Genomic DNA, 22513 nt, shown 5'->3' on the forward strand with positions numbered 1-22513 from the left:
AAATTGATCATTAGCAGAAAAAAGAATGCAGTATGTCAGTTTCTTAATAAATACCAAAATCCTAAGTAAAATCTGACAAAACCAAGTCTAGACTTGTGCTAAAAAAAAAATGATCAAGGAATATAGATATAATTTTACACTAGTAAACCTGTTAATTCATGTTGATTGGAGACGAAAAATGCTATGGATTTTGTGTGATATATTTTAATTGCTGTGTTTTGTGAAAACTCTTAGAAAAGTTAGAAACAGGGTAAACCTTTTAAAAGTGTCTTTTTTTTTTTTTTTTTTTTTTTTTTCGGTACTGGGGATTGAACTCAAGACTGTGCTTGCCAGGCAGATGCTTATTCCGCTCAGCCAAATCCCCGACCCTTTTTAAAATTTCTTAACATCTCTTACGTTGCCATCAGTGTGAGAAACAAGATGGCTAGTGCCTTGTTTTTAGACAGGATTTGGGAGTTCTGAACATTATGATTAATGAAAGAATTGAGTCATTAAAGGAAGGAGCAAAGTTTCAATTTGTAGAACATACAAGTATTTGCCAGAAAATCAAAGGGTGGTCAGATAGTGAGTTCACTTTTTTTCATACAAATAGATACATGAAAACAACAGCTTTCTGTTAGCAGATTTTAGTAACAGTTTGTTCAAAATCCAGTGTTTATCCTGACAAGAAATATATGTTTATACATATATACATGTGTGCATGTAAAGCTTTACTGACAAAAAGAACTAAGAGACATTCTCTAAACAAAAGAGAATGTCAAATGAATGGGAAAGCATGGCATTATAGCAGTATCCATTCATGTCAAAGTTTATAAAGTTAGCATATGTCTAGTAAAATCTCTAAAAGACTTGTAGAAATTTGGAATCATAATTTTTAGCAGTAGAAATCAAAAGAATAGTATCATGAATAACTGTAAAACTACAGAATTCAAACTGGTACTGGCCTATAATGTAAAAAAATTAAGAGTTTGAATCAGTGAACAAGTGGTAGGTTATCAATAAATGTGTTAGGTTAGCTGGCTATCCATTTGGGAAAAAAGATAAGTTCTTATTTTATATTGTACCAAAAAATAAATTCCAGATTTTAAAGTTTTGAATGCAATAAATAAATAAAAATCTTAGTTTGAGAGTGGGGACTCAAGACAAAAATAGAGAAAACGTTACATATTTTAAAAGTATGGTTACATTAACATATACATTCTTGTGTTGTATAATTGAAAAACATAATTAAAACATGTTTACAGTGTACTTCTCTAAATATATACCCATACATACTGTATATATGAAATGTATGTGCACTATAAAAGATTATTACCTGTAACATCTATAGTCTACAAAGAAATAAAAATGTGAAGTGTGCAAAGGACATAAATGGTCACTTAAGAAAAATAGTAAATAAAAATACAAAAGGATCTTTTTAAAATTTTCTTAGAGTTTTAATCTGGAGTTTCTAAGATACCAATTTTTTCTTTTTTTTGCCAAATTTATGTAAATTAAAAAGGTTTTATGACCTAGTATTGGTGAGAGTATGAAGAAAACACACTTGTTCATAACTAGGCACATACAATAACAGTTTCTTCAAAGGCAATTTCTTAGTGTTTCACTTCTAGTAATTTGTTCTGCATGTGTTGAAGGATGTATGAAAATGTTCATTACAATGTTGATTTTAGCAATAAAAAGGTAATGAGTCTGTAGCTTGTTGGTAGAACATGTGCTTAGCATATGTGAGATGTTGGGTTTAATCTTCAGACCAAAGGAATAAAAAGAAAATAATAATAAAAGAATAATGCCCATAAGTGAAAAATGGTTGAGTAAGTTGTATTAGATAAAACAGAAAACTGTTAAGTGACATTTAAATGGAATATACTGTCTGTCCTCTTCTGAGGTATATACTATTAAGGAAAGAAGTTGGATTAAGATTTGAAGAATTAGGAAACACTGATTTTTGACACTTTTTTGTTTTTAAAATATTTTGTAATTACCAAGAAAATACCAAATTAATTTTGGATTTGCTACCTTTCAATGATCTACATGTTTTAGAAAAAGCATTAAAGTTTGAGTGATTCCTGGTACCAGAAAAGAAAGAAAACAAAAGATCAGAAAAAAAATGATCAGTTTTGTGGTCCTGTTTTCTAAATTATACTATGAAATAACTATTTACTCTTCTACCATGAACATGAAATAAAATATTTAAAGTTCTTTTTTTGTTTGTAAAAAAGCGTTGATAGAAAAAATGTGAAGTGTATTATTGAAGTGTTTGGCAAAAGAAATACAAAAAACAAGATAAACTAAGACATACTGATAAGCTTTTTAGAGTCCTAATTAAGCATTTTAGTTTCTTTTAGCAACTTACAAAGTAAATGGTACTATTTTGTTTAGTTTTTATACAGTCTCAGGGTTTTAAAACTTTGAAATCGAGGACACGACGTCTGCAGTCCACCTCTGAAAGAGTAGCAGAAACACAGAATGTAGCACCATCCTTTGTGAAGGTAATTAGAGCTTTTTTAACATTTCAGAAAGGAATAATTTTCAAATTATTAAGACAGCAAGGACATATAATATTTTATTTCTTTTGTTGACTGATTAATTTTCTCTTGGTATTTCCTGATAATAAGAAATGAATGACTTACGTAATCATTATACCTGTTGTAATTCCCCTAAGTATGAGCCTTGTCTCTACTTGCTTATTACACAGCTGCTTTTATTTTTCCTACCAACCTATGAATGCTTTTGTGTACCTTGTATAAATAAAGTTAGTAATGCTATGGTCAGTCAAAATCTTCTTCCTTCTAGTCTTACTATGTTGTTTTTACCTCCAGACCTACCCATCAGTCTTTACAAAATAATCTAAAGTCAAGTGCTGGGGATATAGCTCAACGGCACAAGTGCCTGCTTGGTAACTGTGAGGTAGTGAATTCAATCCCTGATTTAAAAAAAAAATGTTAAGTAATAAAATGATGACCCAACTCAGTCTGATTTACAGGGCATTTCAAACCTTTACTGACCATTTTTTTTGGTTCTCATTTCTGGTATGCCACTTAGTCTTGTCCCTGTCCCATGCTTTTGACTGCAAGATGTGTCAAATTACACACAGTTCTTAAATGCTGTCCCGTGGCTCTGTCATGTTTTTCCTCTATAGTTACTATGTCCATTCTCTGTAAGGTCTTTGTGGTTTTCCGTATATAGAATTTCTTTTGCTACGATAACTAGATACCAAAATCTTTTTTCTTTCTTTGCACTTTATTTTTTTCAAATCCATTTTATTCAAACATAAAAGTACAATAAAATTTCAAAGCACATCAATCAGAGGTAGTAATAGAACATACATTGTACGTTGTCATCCCCAAATCATTCACCCAGAGTACAAGACATCTGTGTTCAGTTGTCCAAACAATGCCAATACAGATCTTTCTCTTCAGCGAACTCAGAGAAATCAGTAGTCTAACTGTCTTAACTATTTTTATATACATATACACATATATATGTTTTTCTTTCAGCTTGTCACACTAATGAATATGTTCTCAGGGTATATCCATTTACCTATAAAAATGTCCAGTTTATCATTAATTATGGCTGAGTAATATTTTATTGTATAAAAATACCACATGTTTTTTATCCATTCCTCAGTCAGTGGCCATTTAGGTTGTTTCCAAGATCTAGCGATTATAAATTTAGCTGCTATAAAACATGGGTGCACATATATCTCTGTGGTATGATGTTTTTAATTCTTTTTGGGAAGATACCCAGAAGGGGAATAACTGGGTTGAATGGGTCCACCAATCTTAGTTTTTTAAGGAAGCTCCACACTGCCAAAACCATTTTTTAAGAAAATATTTATATATTTTTTCCTAGTGGGCTAGAAACTTTAAGAAGAATGACTTAATTATCTTTATATTTTTAGAACTAGGCTTAGTATGTGCAGGGCAATATTTTATTTTCTTATTGTCTTTTTGAGACAGGGTTTTGCTGTGCAGTTCAGGCTGGCCTTGAACTCACTTTGTAGTCCGGGCTAGCCTCGAACTCATAGTGATCCTCCTGCCTCAGTCTCCTGAGTGCTGGGATTACAGGTGCATGCCAGTACGCCTAGCCATGCAGAATAATACTTTAATCTTAATAAGGTAATGAAATTTTTCCTCCAGCAGAGATAAAGTACGGTGAATATCAGACCATTATAATCCTAAGCATTATGTGGTAGTGTTTTCAGTATAGTGTAGTGCAGAGTAGTGATACTTTCTTTATGTTAATAATTGATTTGTGTGCGTGTGGGATCTAGAATTAGTATCCTGGTCAGTTGATTAATTTGATGTTGAATCTTAATTTCTTCACATTGGCAATAGAAATGAAATTTTAGACTTGCAATTAATTTTTAGTGGGTGATTATGACATAAATGAGTGTTATCCCTGTCTGTACAGTTGACCAATAAATACTGTTGTGTTATTTCATGCATGTAGGGGTTTCTTTTGCGGGACAGAGGATCAGATGTTGAGAGTTTGGACAAACTCATGAAAACGAAAAACATACCTGAAGCTCAACAAGATGCATTTAAAACTGGTTTTGCAGAGGGTTTTCTGAAAGCTCAAACATTAACACAAAAAACCAATGGTAAGTTGATTTGAGAAAAATAACTGAAAAGATGTCATAGGCCTACATTTAAACTATTACAAATGACTTTTCTGAAATCATTCATCCTGTTTCCCAGCATTCAGGAGGCTGCAGCAGGAGGATAACTAAGAGTTTGAGACCAGCCTGGGCTACATAGTGAGCTCAGGGCCAGCTTGCAATTAAATAGTGGGATCCTGTCTCAAAAAACAAAAATTCATACATCTTCTTACATGGGTGTATTCCATTATAAGTTAAACTATGTTTGAGTAGAAATATTGGCAGTTTACTTTCTCAAGAGATAAGTCAAGAACAGAAAGCATATGTGGTTTCGTGAAGTTTTGAGGAAGAAGATGCTGAAAGGCTGTGGCTGTGCACAAGAATGCTAGCTTCCAAAATTGCACATTATAAAAGTATAATTATCAGTATCCTGATACTTGCATTTTGTTTAGCTGCAATATCTCAATGGTGGTATTCAGCTTAAGCCTTTCTCTCTCTCTTCCAGATTCTTTAAGGCGAACTCGTTTAATTCTTTTTGTTCTGCTTCTGTTTGGCATTTATGGACTCTTAAAAAATCCATTTTTATCTGGTAAGGATGCTTTTATTTATCTGCCATGTTAACTTTTTTCTTTCTTTCTTTCTTTCTTTTTTTTTTTTTTGTGGTAATGAATCAAACTCATGTCCCCGTGCTTGCCAGGCAGGCACATGTGCCCCTGAGCTAAATCCCCGGCAACTTTTTTATTTCTTTAAATATTCTTTTCCTTTTCACTGTTTGTAGATTATGTAGGCTTTTTGTGTTTCAATGATGAAATACCCAAGGCTGACTATTGAGTACTTTTTCTAAAAGAAAGAGGTTGATTTTAGCTTGTGGTTCTGGGGGTTCGTGGATGTGGCACCTGGTAAGGAACTGCTGGTGGATTGCATTACAAGACCTTTCATTCCTAGTGGTTAGTTTTCTAGGGTTTTAGAAAATGATACATGTGGGATGATCAAATTTTAGCATCATGTAGGATGTTATAATAACAATATAAGGCAGTCTTGTGCTTCAAAGACAAGCCCATAAATTGAATTTTTTCTTAATCAGATGAATCCAGTATCTTTTCAGTTTGCAGTTCTGAAATACAGTTATAAATACCACATGTAGGTGGTTCTAATTACTTTCTCAGCTATCATTCAGTTTTTACCATATGTTCATTCTTTGTAATTATTTAAGATCCTTAAACAGTTCATTAAAAGGCTCAAACTGTTAGTGTCCATTCTAGAATTACTGTTTTATATATGTATTTTCCCACTTGTGTGTTCCTGTTGTGTTAGGCATTTCTTCTGTTAGAAATTTTTTTTGTTTTTGTCTAAGAAATTGAACCCAAGACCTGCACTCAGCTGTATCCACAGTCCTTTTTACTGTGAGACAGAGTCTCACTTGAGTTGTCCAGGTAGGCCTGAGCTTGAGATCGCCCTGCCTCAACCTCCCAAAATGTTGGAATTACACACATGTACCACCATACCGAGCAAGCATTTCTTTCTTTTGCCTTTAAATTTCCACTATGTCTTAATGGCAATCTTTTAGTTTCATGAAGTTATTAGAAATCACTGTACTCATTTGTAACTGTTCCACTTGACCTGGGGAGCAATTTTTAAAAACTTTGTAACAGTTGCTCAGGGTAGCTTTGAAGTATTTTATCCTACCAAACTCTTCCTCTCATATGCTTAAAGATGTCATTATTGAAGAATACTTAAAAAGTGAAATCATTTCTTTCCTTCTTTTAATTAAATGAATGGACTGGGTTTTTATGCTGTGTTTAAGGCAATATTTCACAATGTAGATCTGTAACCAGTTGTGTCAGAATAATTGAAGGTGCTTGTTAAAAATGCAACCTCCTGGGCTCTTTCTCAAATCTGCAAACTATTAGTGTGTAGCACGGTTTTGAAGATTTGCATTTTAACACAGTTTTCAAGTGGTTTTTCAAAAATTCATACTGAAATTTGATAACCATTGATTTTAAGCTTTCTATTATTAGTCCAAGAACAGGAAAATAATTTTTGGTTTTAAAGGAAAGTACAAAAATATATGTCTTTAATGTGAATCACTTGCTATTTGAACATGATCTAGAAATCAGAAGACCTATTTTCTGTTCTGTACTTTGTTTCGGTGTATGTGAACAGAGATTTTTCCGATGTTTAATTTTGGAGGCTTTGGTTTCTTACATCTAAAAATTAAGATGATTGAAATTTTATTAATCTGTTAAATATTAACATCTGTTTTCTTCCATTTAGTCCGCTTCTGGACTACTACCGGGCTTGATTCTGCAGTAGATCCTGTTCAGATGAAAAATGTCACTTTTGAGCACGTTAAAGGAGTAAGTTTTCTTTGCCTTCTTTGTACATTATATAATTGATACTCAAAGGACAGCATTTGATTCTAAAAGTTGTTCTGAAACAGATAAATTTAAAAAACTAGCAACCTTAGAATCTTTATGGGGACCAGGTTAAAGAAGAGAGGGAGAGGGGCTGCGTTTTTATATAAGGTTTTTTGTTGTCCCCCTTTTCTTGGTCTTTTTAAGACATAGTTTCACTATGCATTTTAGCTTGGCCTTGAACTCACTTTATAGGTCAAACTAGCTTGGAGGTCACAGTGATCTTCCTGCATCAGCATCCCAAGTGCTGGGGTGACAGGCATGTGCCACCACATCCAGCTTTAAATAAGGTTTTTCAGGTTTAAGTATGGAACTAAATAGGTAAAAAGATAGTAGGAGATAAGGATTTGTGTAGGAGCACTTTGGATAGTGTCTTAGAAGCCATTATAAACACAGCCTTTTAGTCTGTGAAAATTGGTTCCATAAAATTTTGAACAAAGATATGGTGTGGTTTAACAGTGTAGTTGTTGTGTTCATAGCCTCTAAAGTCTAGAAAGTACAAAGTTAGATGACAGCCTGTTGCTGTCATCCAGATAAGAGATGATGCTAAGACAAACATTAAAGTGAAGTTGGTAAGATGTAGTTAGGTCTTGAAGGTAGGTACAGTAGGATTCCCTGATTAGAAGTTAAAAGTATAAGAGAAATACAGATCAAGAAGACCACAAGGTATGAGCAGAGCAGTTAGAGGAACAAAATTCCCATTTCTGAAATTAAAAAATTAGACTGTGGATGGAAGCAATATTCAGAATAAAGATAAGAAATTCAGTTGTAGTAATGTTAAATGTGAGGTGAGAGCACTGAATATGCACTTGAATACATCTTTTAGGAATTTTGGGGCAAGTTCAAAATGAAATGAAAAATCCTGAAGTTTACATTTAAGATATGAACTCTATGTGTTTAAATGAGATTACCAAGGAAGTGAGTACGCCTAGCAAAGAGAAGAGTTCTAAACCTAAACTTTAGCATACTCACGGGTTAACACGCCAGAGGAAGGATCAAGAGCAGGGAATGAGGAGCTGTCTGTGAAGTAGTAGGGGAGGGGATAAACCAGAAAAAAATATTTCCTCACCAGGGAAGATGGGCCAGCTAGCTGTGTGAGGTGATGTTGATGGTTCCAGTGATAATTGACTTTCTTTTTAGCAGTGTGTCATTGGTGTACTTGATAATGAACAATTTCAGTGTGATAACAGGTGTTAAATTGTGAATGTTCATCAGCAGAAAATAAAGTGGGGTATTAGTAATGTAGTAGGTGAAAGCTGATTGTGAAACCAGAGTCAGGATCATCGACTGAGAATATGGATGGAAGAGCAATGTGTAATTTCTGAAAAAGGGAGTTTTGTGACAATGGGAGAATGAGTGGATTAAGGAAATATGACACTTGGAGCCACTCAAATTTGGATCATAAATTTATATCAAAGACCAGTCAACATAAATATTTCTGATTTTAATTTTTTTCTTCAAATGCAAATTCTGAAACTTTAGTTCTATACTGTGCTTTATTAATAAATCTGATATGTATTTGATTTTATGAGTGATAGAGACTGAGTAATTGCCTTTCAAGGAATGTTTAGGGAGAAACTTTCTATAAGAAAAATTGAAATTTATGATCTACAGCTTCCAACTCTGATGTGGAATTTTAATAAGGGCTGTTAGCTGGGTGTGGTGGTTCATGCATGTAATCCCAGCGGCTGAGTCAGAAGGGTTACAAATTAGATACCCTGGGCAATTTAGCAAACCCATGTCTCAAAATAAAAATTAAAAGGGCTGGGATGTTCTCAGTTTAATGTAGAGTTTAATCCCTTCTACAGTAATCAAATTTTTAAGAAATTAGAAAGGCCTAGTGCCATCACCACACACACACACACGTGTGCAAATTAATATGGGCTCCTTAAAATAATTCATTTTTTAATCGTGTTTAGCACCATTTTCTTGAATAGGTTTTATATTCCACTGGTAATACTTTGCCAAAAAGATTGAAAGAGAATTTGAGAAGTAAGTACTCTCTTGTTTTACTCTTTCACTTTAATGTTGGCATTATATCCATGTGGAATGTGGAGCGCAGGCTGACCTCAAACTTGAGGCAATCCTTCTGCCTTCTGCTGGGGTTTCAGGAGTGCACCAGCACACCTGGCTGATTTTTTTGACCAGTTTTTTTTTATCAGTCTTGTTTTCCTAGGTGTCTGCCTTTGAATACTTTTTTTAAAAAAATACTCTCTTTTTAAGTTAATCAGCCAATAGGTGAAATTTATTGCAGAATAATTTGTATGTTTGTGTATGGAAAGAAGAAAAATAATTACATAATCTAAAAATGCAGTTAGGAAATTAAGGAAGAAAAAGACAAAGTTAACACTCTTGCAAACCATATGCCTGTTTATCTTCATAGTGCTGAGATTTCAAGTGTGTGCCACTACATCTGATCATTATGTGGGGAAAAAATGTAGTCTTTTAATAATGCAGCCAGAACATTTTAAGCATAAGTTTTTTGAAATGTGACATGTTCACAGAAAGGTGTCCAAACCACAAATCAACACAAAGTGAGCACACCTATGTCAGTAGTGCCCAACTCAAGAAACAGGGAGATTATTAACAGACCTCCAGAGCCTCTTGTTAGCTTTTTTCTACTTACTGTTTCCTCCTCTCTCTGTATAATCATATTCCTGATATTTTACATTAGTTTTCCCCTGTTTCTGAGGTTTTTTTTTTTTTTTTTTTTTTTTTTTTCAAATAGTTGTAATACCTGTAGAATGTGCCCTTTCAGGTTTGGCTTCTGTCATTCAGTGTGATGCTTTTGAGATCCAGCCATGTTATTTGGAATTGTAGTTAATTTATCTTCATGGCACAGTAATGCTATTGTACAAATACTGTAGTACTGTGTATTAGGTTTTTATGTGGTTGTTTGTAGTTTGGCATAAATAATACTCTTAAACATGTATCTTGTTGAACACATGTTTGCATTTCTTTTGGGCTTTGGAGTGAGCAAGGCTTTGTTATTAACGATTAACTTTGTGAACGTTTTAGTAAAAATTTTAAGGATTGAATCAGTAACTTTCAAAGACCTACCAAGCTTAACAAAAACTAGCCAGAAAAACCTTTCTGACTCTAGCAGTTGTAATGTTTTCTAGGTAGGCATGGTGGTGGACACCAAGTAGTCCCAGCACTCAAGAGGCTGAGGCAGAAAGATCACTGCAAATTTCCAAGCCAGCCTTTGCTGCATATTGAGATCAAGGCCAGCCTGAACTACAGAGTGAGACCTTCTGTCAAAACCAAACCACACCAAACAAACAAATCATAGTGTTTTCTGTAAATTCTTGTGGGAAATGTCCCACAAATAGTGGTAAAAACTAATCATGACCCAGAATTGTAGGTTCTCAACTTGCCTTTTGGCCATGCTTGCTGTGGTAATTTCTTTTTAACCCTGCCCCGTGTTCTTTTTGTTTATTGAGGAAATGTAAGAATTTCAAATCATTTTTGTTGGCATGATTAGGAGACATTGTATAGTTGGAAACAAGGAAAAGGAAAGAAGCTTTTGAGTGCTTATACGGGAGCATTTTTGTATACTTTTTCCTTGACATAAAGAGAAAGCCAAGTTAATTCTGTAACCAAAGTAAACTTGTGATGTTTAAAGCTTTGTTAATTTACTAACTTGGTAATTTACTAACAAGAAGCATTATTTAAAATATTTGACAAATTATCTTACTTTAGGTGGAGGAAGCTAAACAAGAATTACAGGAAGTTGTTGAATTTTTGAAAAACCCACAGAAATTTACTGTGCTTGGGGGAAAACTTCCAAAAGGTAGAGTAACTTTTCCCTTAACATGATTTTATGTCATTAAATAATATGTTTTTAATTTAATTTTATTAGGGACTAACTGATTAGAAGTTAGTTAATACTATTTTTAAAACTACGTGCTTTTCTGTGTTAAGATAGATGACCATATTACTAAGTTTTTGTTGGTTCATTGAACACAATTGTTTGCAGTCTCACTGTTTGAATGTCCACTTTGTATGCTTTAATCCTGTAACTTGAACAACTATTTCTAAGATGACTATGTAATCTATTAACTAGTGATTTTTTACTGGTTTTTTTTGAAATTCTGTATTACTTGTATCCTTATTCTGTCTTGTTTTCTCCTTTAAATAAAAAAAAAACGTGCTTTTTAATATAGCCTTCCATAAGCCTTTTTTAGTAATTTACATTTTTTTATGTGTTGGAGCTTTAAGTTGCAAAAATAATCTAAAAGTTTGTTCTTTCCATACCTGAAACCCACCCTTAGTACTGTGCTGTTTTTTTCTCTTTATATGCGTATCTTTACTTAACCATTTGAGAGTCAGTTGTAGACATAATACTTCGTTACTCCTAAATATAGTACTTGTATTAGAGATACTGTAAGGATATTCTTTTATATAATTCTAGTATAACTATTAAAATTAGTAAATTTATTGTGGATAAAAAACAATTACCAATTCACATTTCATAGCCAGCATTCATTCCAAGAGTATCCTTCAAGGACTATCCAATAGTATCCTTGTCCTCCATCCCCCAGTGTTGAGATCCAGTCAAGGATTGCACAGAGCCTGTAGTTTTATTAATATGAGATAGCTCTTCATCCTTTTTGTGGGTAGAAAAGAGGGTCTTTCATAACTTTTACAATTATGAAATATTAATTGCTAAATTATAGCATGTGTTATCATTTATATTGAATTTTAATATGGTTTCCAATTTATTATTATTAAAAATAGCACTGTGATGACCATCCTAATAGTCTTTGCCTTCATGTTTATTTTCCTAGAATGAATTTCTAGAAGCCCTCTTTTTTAAATAGGATAAAATTAACCAAAATAAAACAATAAAATCAATCAAAATAAACCAGTATAAGTGAGACAGGACTTCAGAATCTTATGAAATCAAAAATAGTCACCATAATGCCTTTTGTTGTCTTCAAAATAGCTGCAGATACCTTTGGACTTAGTAAAAATTGAATGGAATAGAAACAGTAAAAACAAAACAATGAATGCAATAAAGGACTTCAAAACAAGTCTATAGTAAATCCAAAATTGCTACCATAATATGTCTTGTTATCTTAAATAGCTGCTTATGTCATCAGATTTAACATTATCAAACAAAACAAAAGAGAACAAAACCCAACCCAACAAAACAGTGAAAATGATACAGTTTCCAGATGGAGATTGCTTCCTAGTGTGGTCTTGTTCTCTCCCTCCACAGTCCATGAATGGTGCTGACTCACAGAGAAAGGTTTGGGTTGTCACTACTCTGGTAGTGGCCTGCACATGGCACTGGTTTCCAAGCAGGGATCACCTCTTGGTGAGGCCTGGTTCTTTCCCCCTGCATTCTGTGGATGTCTCTGACTCACAGAGAGAGGCTTGGGTCTGGCTGTCAAAACTCTCTTCTTTTATACTGCTTGATATCTATTGAGAATTCAGGAATACACAAGAATGTTTGCATGAACCTTTGCTACATTAGGGTATATTTATGAAGTCTGTGCTATAGCATCATAGAAAACCAAAACAAATTATCTTCTTCTAATCAGGGAGTGTTTTATAAATGTGTGGACACATCCTTAGGTACTAAGATGTAGTCTCTAGAAGTTAATGTGATTTAGGAGCTGGGGATTTAGCTCAGCGGCATAAGTACCTGCCTTGCAAGCAGGTGGTCGTGAGTTCGATCCCCGGTACCGATAAAAATGGAAAAGACAAAAAAAAAAAAAAAAAGTTAATGTGATTTAAATTAATATCATACAAACTATTTAAGTATGGGTAAAACTAGGATAGTCCTCAGTCTTTTTGTTTTTTAGTCCTCAGTCTTTTCAAGCTGTCCTATAAAATATTTTTTATATTACAGTGTAGCATCAATACAGCTTTATTTTTTAATCTGTATTTTTACCAAGTTGTGATATGAATGAGAATTGTACTTTTCCATCTTATTATGAAAACTTTTAAAACTTCTCGCATAGGTTATTTACCTAAATTCAGCAGTTGTTAATGTTACTGTGTGTGTGTGTATGTTTGTGCACATGTGTGCACACATGCATATAGTATGCCTTTCTCCCCTGAACATTTGAAAGAAAGCTGTAGATAATAGCTTGGGTATAAGACTACTTAAAAGTAAGGACATTGTCCTAATTTGTCCTTCACAAGGAAAACACTAGATTTTCAAAATATACTCTCCAGTATTTGTTTTTTATGGAAAAGTATCAAAATTCATGCATTACATTTAGTTGTTTGTCTTTTAATGTAAATTTTATTTATGAGTAGGTTTATATTATTTTGCTGCATAAATGTGTTTATACTACTTTCCTTGTATAGTCTTATATAAACATCTTTTGTATCTTGCTGATATATAAACAGTATTTAAATGACAGCGGGAAATTAATTATAGAGATCCTCAAGGGAATGATTAGCAGAGACAAATGTTTTCCTGGGTTTGAAAATGTTGATGATGTGTGGTTTATTATGAGTCTCTTCCTGACCTTTCACTAAAATTAATGATGGGGGGCCTGGAGATTTAGCTCAGTGGCATGAGTGCTTGCCTGACAAGCTCGAGGGTCGTGAGTTCAATCCCCAGGACCAAAAAAAAAAAAAAAAAAAAAAAAAAAAAAAAATTAACATAAAATTAATGATGAAAGAGCTTTGTGCAGATTATTGCTGTATGTGTAATATGCTTCAATTGTAAGTAAAAGGATACTCTTTTCTTTTCCTTAATAGTTTTAAGCCCAACGAAGGAGTAATCATTATAGGAGCCACAAACTTTCCAGAAGCATTAGACAAGTAAGTATTAAAAGAAAGTTTTTGCAAAATACATCATATGCTTTACTTTATGCTAAGAGAAGAGAACCATCACAAAAGACATTATAGTGCTGGGGATTTAGCTCAGCGGCATATACGCCTGCCAGGCAAGTGCAAGGTCATGAGTTAGATCCCCGGTACCCCCCGTCCCAGCCAAAAAAAAAGATGACATTATATGATTGCATTTATATGAAATGTTCAGAATAAGCAGATCTGGGCAGGGCATTTAGCTCAGTGGTACAAGCGCCTGTCTGGCAAGCATGCGGTCATGAGTTCAATCCATGGTACCATAAAAAAAATAAGCAGATCTACAGAGACAGAAGATGAGCATGCCACAGAATTGTGAGGAAAGGAGAGTGACTGTCTGTAGGAATGGTACTTCTTTTTTGTGAGGATGAGAATATTTGAAAATTAGTTTGAAGTGCACCCCTCATCATTATACTTCTCAATAAAATTATTAAAAGATTGTTTTTTTCTTCATTATTGTCCTGGCTGGTCTTGAATGCCCAGGTTCCAGCAATCCTCCTATCTCATCCTCCCAAGCAGCTGAGACTACAAGCATGTGGTATCACTCTAGAAGTACTGCCCTTGGATGATGTACACGCATATATTTGTTATTGAAATTATATGCTACTTTTGGTTGCACATCTACCTAAATGAACCTTTGATCTACCTTTTTTAAAACATGAAGTCTTGTTATATGGCTCAGCCCACATTGAACCTCATGATTTTTCCTTCCTTAGTCACCTGAGCAACTGACCTTATAGACGTGTGCCAGCATGCCGAGCTACCTTCTGTTTATTGAGACTGTTGTTTCAGTCTTGTGTTTATTATGTGTAAGCATAGTTAGCTTATTAATTTATATTTTGTTTTTACATTTTTCCTTTAGTGCTTTAATTCGTCCAGGCCGCTTTGACATGCAAGTTACAGTTCCAAGACCAGATGTCAGAGGTCGAACAGAAATTTTGAAATGGTATCTGAATAAAATAAAGTTTGATAAGTGTAAGTCTGATTCTGTAATACACGTTATTATCTCTCTTTGTATTCCTCACCTAATGCCTTAAAAGTCCCATTCATTTATTCATTTAAAAAAATCTATTTCTTAATTTGTGTGTATCCAGCAAATGTTGTCATTTTCAATTTCTTACTCTAGAGGAGTTTTCTTTGGGATATCAAAATACATTTGGAAATTTTTTGTGTATAAATTTTTTAAAATGCAAATGTGCAATGCAAAATAATTTAAAAGGCTCCAAAACAAGGATTTGTGTTGTAAGTTTGGGGCCGATAGGGAGAAAGCAAAATGTAAAACAAGACACACGGAACTACTGTGCGTTCACTTGAAATATAAACGCACCTATCGAGGTGCCAGCGTTTTCAGAGATAGGTGAAACATTCCATAAAGCTAAATGTGTTTCCTGTAATAAAAGAGAGCTTTTATATCTAAACTGTTATTTCAAGGTAAAATTTGAGGAACCAAATGTTGTCTGTATGTTTCTTTATTCTCAGTTGTTTTAGTTTATTCTTAGGCTGATAACAGTCAGGTTGTATTTGAAGTTTCTAATTAGTTACATTTAGAACTTTCACAATTTTTTCCCAGTTATAATTTTAATAGTATATTTTGGCACTTTCTCCTATCTTGAATCTGATTTTAAAGGTGAATATTTTGCTATACTACAGAAAGTTGTGTTCTTTTTTCTTTAAAATATAAATTCTTCGTAAAGTACTTTCAATTTAGCTATTTTAGATGTTAATATTGTGTTCTATTTTTACATAGCTGTTGATCCAGAAATCATTGCTCGAGGAACTGTTGGGTTTTCTGGAGCAGAGTTGGAGAATCTTGTGAACCAAGCCGCATTAAAGGCAGCTGTTGATGGAAAAGAAATGGTTACCATGAAGGAACTGGAGTTTTCCAAGGATAAAATTCTAATGGGTAGATTTTCTTTCTTTTTTGTCCGATATTCTTCATGATGTTTGGGAATTAATTTTTTTTTGGTAAATATTTTTTGTAGACAGCTAATCTCTCAGACTGTACTGAATTTAATCTTCCTCTAAAATTTCAGTGAGTATTGAAATGTTAATAAACCATTTCATATATTCTCAGTTTGAGAGTCAAACAATTCTCATTACACAATAAAGCAGACATTAATCATACCTGTCTTGTCACTATAGACTTTTTTACAGCGTGGCACATTTGTTTTGTTTCTTAAAAGGCTTTTTTTTTTCCTGATTGAAAAGAGAAATGTTGAATCCCAGCAATTGGTAGGCTGAGGCACAAGAATTTCCGTGAGTTCAAGGCCAGTCTGCACTATATAGTGAGACTTTGTCTTAAGGGAGGATAGGGCTACCAAATAAATGGATAGGGCTGAGGGTTGTAACTTAGTAGTGTATGTGAATCCCTGGATTTGATAACCCAGCATTACAAAAATAAAAAAGAAAGGTTACAGAAGCATGAAAATATGTACCTGAAAACAGCAACACAATATGGTCTATTTTATTTTATTTATGTATTTTTTACAGTTTGATCCCTTAAAGAACAAATTATTTTAATAGCTTACATGACTTAGGATGTTTGTGGTAAGCTGCCTGTACAGTTTCTCTTGTCTAGCATTGCCGATAAATTTAGTTAATTTTATGCTGTTTAATCTTTACTTTAAATCTTGGATTGGCTTAAAAAACAGATTATGACTTCCAATAAACTGAAAGTTTGTTTTTTAGAAAGAAAAATTAACCTTTTCTTACTATTTTTTTTTTTTTTTTTTTTTTTTCGTTTTTATCGGTACCAAGGATCGAACTCACAACTGCCTGCTTGCAAGACAGGTGCTTATGCCACTGAGCTAAATCCCCAGCCCCTACCTTTTCTTATTATAAGGATAAGGTGATAGTTTCTTTTTTCTTTGTGTGCTATTTTGTTTTGTGATGCTAGGGTTTAAACCCAAGACTCTCATGTGCTAGCCAAGTGTTTTACCACACAGGCCATCTGCACCCCAGTTGATAGTTTTAAAATGTTTGATTTGCTTTTAACAGTATATTTTAATTTCTGTATGTCATAGATTGAATTTTACTAATTTCTGAAATATCACACTGTTTAAAATATTTGGAATACAGTTACCTAGTAAACATCTTTCACCTTTCTGCAGCATCGGTTATCAAATTCATTTGGTTCCAAATGCATATTTGAACAATACAAAGTTCGAGAACTGAACATGTTTTTCCTATAATAATAGAAAACTACCTAGTTGGTTCTGAGGCCCAAACATTACATAAGTACTGTATATTGTCTATGCCAGAACTGAGACTGGAGCAATGTCTCTTTATGTGTACAGCAAGATGTGATGTGTGACTCACTCTCAGCCTGTCCAGTTCTTTCAAGTCAGATTTCCAGTTTGACTGTTGAGCAAAATTATGAACACCAAGCAGATTTTTTTGAACTTTGCTGTTTGAGTAGTGCAGAGTTCGAGCTTGGAACTATTTGACAACGAAGTTGTCGCTGTTATTACTTTCAGAATTAAAGATAATGATTTGTTGTTTTGGGTTTTCGTTGTTGTTGTTATTTTATATTAATCCCCAAACAATAGATGTTATTTTAAGTACACTTTCTATGCAGTACATAACTTAAATTTTCTTTGTAGGCCCTGAACGAAGAAGTGTGGAAATTGATAACAAAAACAAAACCATTACAGCTTACCATGAATCTGGTCATGCTATTATTGCATATTACACAAAAGATGCAATGCCTATCAACAAAGCTACAATCATGCCACGAAGGCCAACTCTTGGACATGTAAGATTGTTATGGTTTCTTTTATTTGCTTTCTAATAGAGCTTTCCAGAAATTTATGGAAAAAATTGCTGATTAGTTACAGTGAAGCTACTTTTCAAAAAGTGATAGCTTCTCTTTTAATTCATGAATCTTGTTGAAATCAGAGCCATTTGTGAAGTTTTTCTATTAATAAAGAATATTTCATAATGTATTTCAGATGTTTTATATTTATATTATGAAAGCTTAACTGAGTGCAAACTCTTAAATAATTTAGTGTTCAACTAGTTAGAGAAATTATGTTTTGTAATGACTAGGTCTATAGCTTTTCTAATTTTTTTTATTTAGTAGAAGTTTTATTTACATCTTTAAAACATTTAAAATATGAAAACATTAAAATGTTTAAAACATTTTAAACTTTTGTTTTTTTTTGAGGCAGCGTTTCACTATATAATTCTGGCTAGCCTTTAATTCACTTTGTAGCCCAGGCTGGCTATGACCTCGAAGTGATCTTCCTGCCTTGGCCTCTCAAGTGCTGGGATTACAGGTGTGTGCCACTGTGCCCTGCTTTGCATTGTAAACATTTCTTATGTAATTGAAAGCAAAATAGGCCTGTTGAAGCATTATCTACCTATTGCTTTTAAAATTCATAATTTTTTTTCCTGTCTAAATTGCTGCTTTTGCTGGACATGGTGACCCATGCTTATAATCCTAGCACCCAGGATACTGAGGAAAGAGGATCACTGTGAGTTCGAGGCCAGCCTGGGCTACACAGTGAGTTGAAAGTTGGCCTGACCTGCATAGTGAGACCCTGTCTTAAAAAAGAAAAAATTGATGCTTTTGTCATTAGTCACCTGTTAATATCTTTTCACTTTTCTGCAGCATTATACTAAATGCTATCTGTGATGAGAGTTACATGGTAATTCTGATTTTACTTTCAGGACTCTTATGTGAATTCTTTGGCTATTGTCTGATTATTTTTCAATTGTCTAGGTGTCACTGTTGCCTGAGAATGACAGATGGAATGAAACTAGAGCCCAGCTGCTTGCTCAAATGGATGTTAGTATGGGAGGAAGAGTGGCAGAGGAGCTTATATTTGGAACTGACCATATTACAACAGGTTGATATTCGATAATGGCTTTACTTTAAATTGGGTTTGTTGATTTAAATTTTGTTTGTAAAAAAAAAATGAGGTGTATTTTTAATTTTTTAAAAAAAATTTTAGGTGCTTCCAGTGATTTTGATAATGCAACAAAAATAGCTAAGCGGATGGTTACCAAATTTGGAATGAGTGAGAAGGTAATACTTTTGTTTTCTTGCGTCAGATGATACACCAAGTGCCTCTTTTAGAAATCTGATTATGAGGTATATTTACTTTTTCCAGTCACGTTCCAAATGCAGTTGAGATTGTTTGTTCTAAACAGTGCTGTAATATTTTGCCAAAGTGTAGCATTCTTTTAGCTGCTTCAGAATTATATAGATAGTAACTGTTATTTCATGAGTTAACTAAACGTTAAAACAAAATTATTTAGCCTTTTCATATCACATTAAAAACTTACTTTCTGAGCCCCTTTATCTTTTACAAATATTTCATATTTCCACATTATTGCTGTGTCTCCCTCAATCACTTCCATACTTCAGATGAAGGATTTCTGGATTTGGAGCCACGGTTTCTAAGAATGCAATCAGGTCCAGAATTAAAAGATTTAAAATTTTTCCACCTTGTGCACCCTTAGTATTTTGATTTTAGTCTTTTATAGTTTCAAAAGAAAGATAAAATTTCTTTGCCCTGACAAACATTTTTATGTTCTTAACCTCCTATGGTATTTGTTACTTAGTATATAGGCTAGTTCGTTCTCTGTTAAATTCTTTGGCACTTTGTTCTTTCCTGCTTAATTACTCTACTCTTTTTTATTTTAGCTTGGAGTTATGACTTACAGTGACACAGGGAAACTGAGTCCTGAAACTCAATCAGCCATTGAACAAGAAATAAGAATCCTTCTAAGGGTAATAGTATTATGTGTCTGAACTTCTTTTAGAGATAAGGTGCCTAACTAGGTACAGTAAGTCCCTGACTTAGGAACATGTTCTGTTCCAGAAAGACTTTTATAAGTCACATTTGTGCTTGTGTCCGACAAAGTGAGTCTTACACTAATATACAATGAAAAAACCAAACACAAATATTTAGTAAGTCTCTGACTGTACTGCGCTACAGATACACTGTACAGTGAGCATACAGCAGCACAACTGTGACAGTATCCGGAAGACACATAAGCTACTTCCTTGATTTGTTCACCATCTATGAATGTTCATAATTTGAGGTTCATTCATACCTGTGAATATTCACAGCTCAAATATTTGTTAAGCTGGGGACTTACTGTACTTTCAAAATGATAAGGGACCAGGATTGGTGGCACATGCCTGTGATTCCAGCCTGTAGCAGGCTAAAGTAGGAGACTGCCATAAGTTCAAAGCAAACCTTATTACATAGTGAGACTCTGTGTCAGATGAAGAACAAAAACAAACAAAGCAAAACAGAGACAAGGTCTAGCTTGTTTAAAGCCCTAGGTTTGATCCCCAGCACCACAAATTAACCATGTGATGGCAAAGCTCTGTGTTGAGTAGAAACATCACCCTTACAAAAATAAGTGTATTTTGTAGGAATGATTTAAATACATTATCAAGAAACCCTTTTCTTGAATTGAGTCCTTATTTTAGTTTGATCGTAGGCTGAATAGAATTCAGTTCTACGTTAGCTACAAAATTATAAGAGATGATAGAATGAGGGCTGCTTTTCACTGAATCTGTCTGTTTCTGTTCTGAGATATATGTGTGTAGCTAGTAGTATTGTTTATTCAGTTTGTGCCTTGCAGTTGCATGTGCTCACAATGCAGAATAAACAAGGCAAAGGACCTTTTCACTGCATTGCCGCATTTAGATTAGGTAAAGGGATTTTGTATTAGTGCTTATAAGAGCTTACAGGGCTGGGGCAAGGCTCCTCAAAAGACTGTACATACAGGACATAAAAATTTACAAGATTGGCCTCCAGTAGCCATCCTTAGAGTCAAATATACAAGAGTGCAAAAGATCGTCTGCTTTGGAGATGCAAAGTACTGGCCCGAAGGCTTCAAGTCCATGGCACTATCCCTTACAAGTCCAGTGAGGAGGCTGAGTCTGCATAAGAAGGCCAAAGGATCCTCAGTGGAAGACCAAGGGGTCTGTAGTGGGAGGTTGAAGGGTTGGTACTGAAAGCCAAAGAGGCCACAGTGGTTGGCAGAGGGCTGGAGATGGAAGATGAAGAAGCTGTGCCGAAATCTGATACCCAAGGCGAAGGTGAAGACCAGACCCCTCCAAAGAGAACAGCAAGCTCTTCCAAGGAAAATCAGCTGAAAGCCTGCCCTACCATTCTCCTTGTATGCCATTCTCAAAGTGAGTCATGTCCAGAACCATGCTGACTCAATTCAGCTGGGAGTTCCCCCATTTGACTATCAGTTCACCACCACAGATGTATGCAAGTAAATTCAGAGAATTCAGCTAGTATGTATTGTGGCCTATGGATGCTTGGCTTAAGATGGGCAACGTAGAAATGAAAAATAAATGGGTTCAGTAGATACTGTTGCAGTGGAATTGATGTTTTTGTGATATCTTATGATGGTTAAGAGAGCATTTAAACCTCCTTAATAAATAACTCACTCATTCTGCTGTATGTTTGTGCCATTGGCTTGACAATGGAGAATAAACCTTCACTAATGTGTAAAAAATACCTGTTGAATATGAAACATCTTAGTGAAGGTTTCATCCTGAAAGTAAGTATGTGCGTCTGCTTGTTACTGGAAGACTCCTCTTCGATTTTAAAGTTGCCCATTCCTTGAGAAGGACTGGAATGGAAAACTAATGTGTCCAAGGGTCCCTGTCTTTAGTGAATGAGAATGTAATTAAGGTACGTGGCACAGTGAAGGGGATTGGAAGGGCAGCAGGTCCTTTGGTTTCTTTCTCAAAGATATGTTAATAATGTTCTGAAAGTAGTGCCAAGTAGTGTCTGTGATAAGAGCAAATAATAGTGTTTGAGAGCTTAGTCAAGTCAATCTCGGCAGGAAAGAGTCAGGTTTTGGCTACTCAAGTAGAAAGAATGCTGTAGAAAGGCAGACACTCTTCTGAAACATTTTCTCAGTCCTATTATAAACACTTTCCATATACTGTTTATTCTGAAATTATCTGTACTCTAGAACCAAGCTTTTAAATGCTTTTTAAAAAACTAGGTGAATAGATCACTAAAGCAGTATAGTTATTTGGTTTCTCATTGTCTATTTTTTCCTTTTTTCCCCTACATTTTCTGCTATTTACATATCTGCTTTTCTGTTTCAGGAGTCATATGAAAGAGCAAAACATATCTTGAAAACTCATGCAAAAGAGCATAAGAATCTAGCAGAAGCTTTATTGACCTATGAGACTTTGGATGCCAAAGAAATTCAAATTGTTCTTGAGGGGAAAAAGTTGGAAGTGAGATGATAATTCTTGATATGGATATGTTGCTGGTTTTTTTGCAAGAACATGAATATCATTGCAGTAGTCTTTTGCAGTGCTTTCTTCCTCATTCTTGATTTGGTATAAATTCAAGAGTGAATACTTTGTCAACCTTTTGTCACATTTATCTAATTTTGCTTATTCTCATGATCCATCTCTTGCAAATTAGCAACGTACTACAAATATATTTTTAAAAAATAAAGAACTATCAGGATTGGAAGCAGTTCATTTGAGAAATGTCGGGTCAGTTATTACGATGAAAGTAAATAATGACTTTGTGGTTGATTACTGTTTATGAATGAAAATTGTGCCTTTAGCTCCTGGTAAGTATTTTAAATTTGCAGTTTTAAGATTATTTGAGACCTTTCATCTTGTGATAGTAATGTTTCTTTTGATAAAGAAGTGATGCTTTTG

The 22513-nt window shown here is 34.1% G+C and overlaps 1 protein-coding gene across 1 annotated transcript in view; it reads left to right on the forward strand.

The window, feature by feature from the left end:
• Positions 1-22327, forward strand: part of Yme1l1 (YME1 like 1 ATPase) — a 128700-nt gene extending 106373 nt beyond the window's left edge. Inside the window, exons 5-17 of the mRNA XM_063238271.1 lie at positions 2380-2489; positions 4453-4603; positions 5106-5189; positions 6875-6957; positions 10717-10807; positions 13707-13800; positions 14708-14820; positions 15593-15748; positions 17448-17599; positions 18569-18695; positions 18801-18874; positions 19496-19582; positions 21941-22327. Of these exons, the coding sequence (XP_063094341.1) occupies positions 2380-2489; positions 4453-4603; positions 5106-5189; positions 6875-6957; positions 10717-10807; positions 13707-13800; positions 14708-14820; positions 15593-15748; positions 17448-17599; positions 18569-18695; positions 18801-18874; positions 19496-19582; positions 21941-22084 (1466 nt within the window). The 3' untranslated portion in view covers positions 22085-22327. The remainder of the gene's footprint in view (positions 1-2379; positions 2490-4452; positions 4604-5105; positions 5190-6874; positions 6958-10716; positions 10808-13706; positions 13801-14707; positions 14821-15592; positions 15749-17447; positions 17600-18568; positions 18696-18800; positions 18875-19495; positions 19583-21940) is intronic.
• Positions 22328-22513: the final 186 nt, after the last annotated feature.

Source organism: Cavia porcellus, unplaced genomic scaffold (assembly GCF_034190915.1).
Source record: "Cavia porcellus strain 051 isolate PalLab524CR breed Dunkin Hartley unplaced genomic scaffold, mCavPor4.1 scaffold_27, whole genome shotgun sequence".
Classification (NCBI taxonomy): Eukaryota; Metazoa; Chordata; class Mammalia; order Rodentia; family Caviidae; genus Cavia; species Cavia porcellus.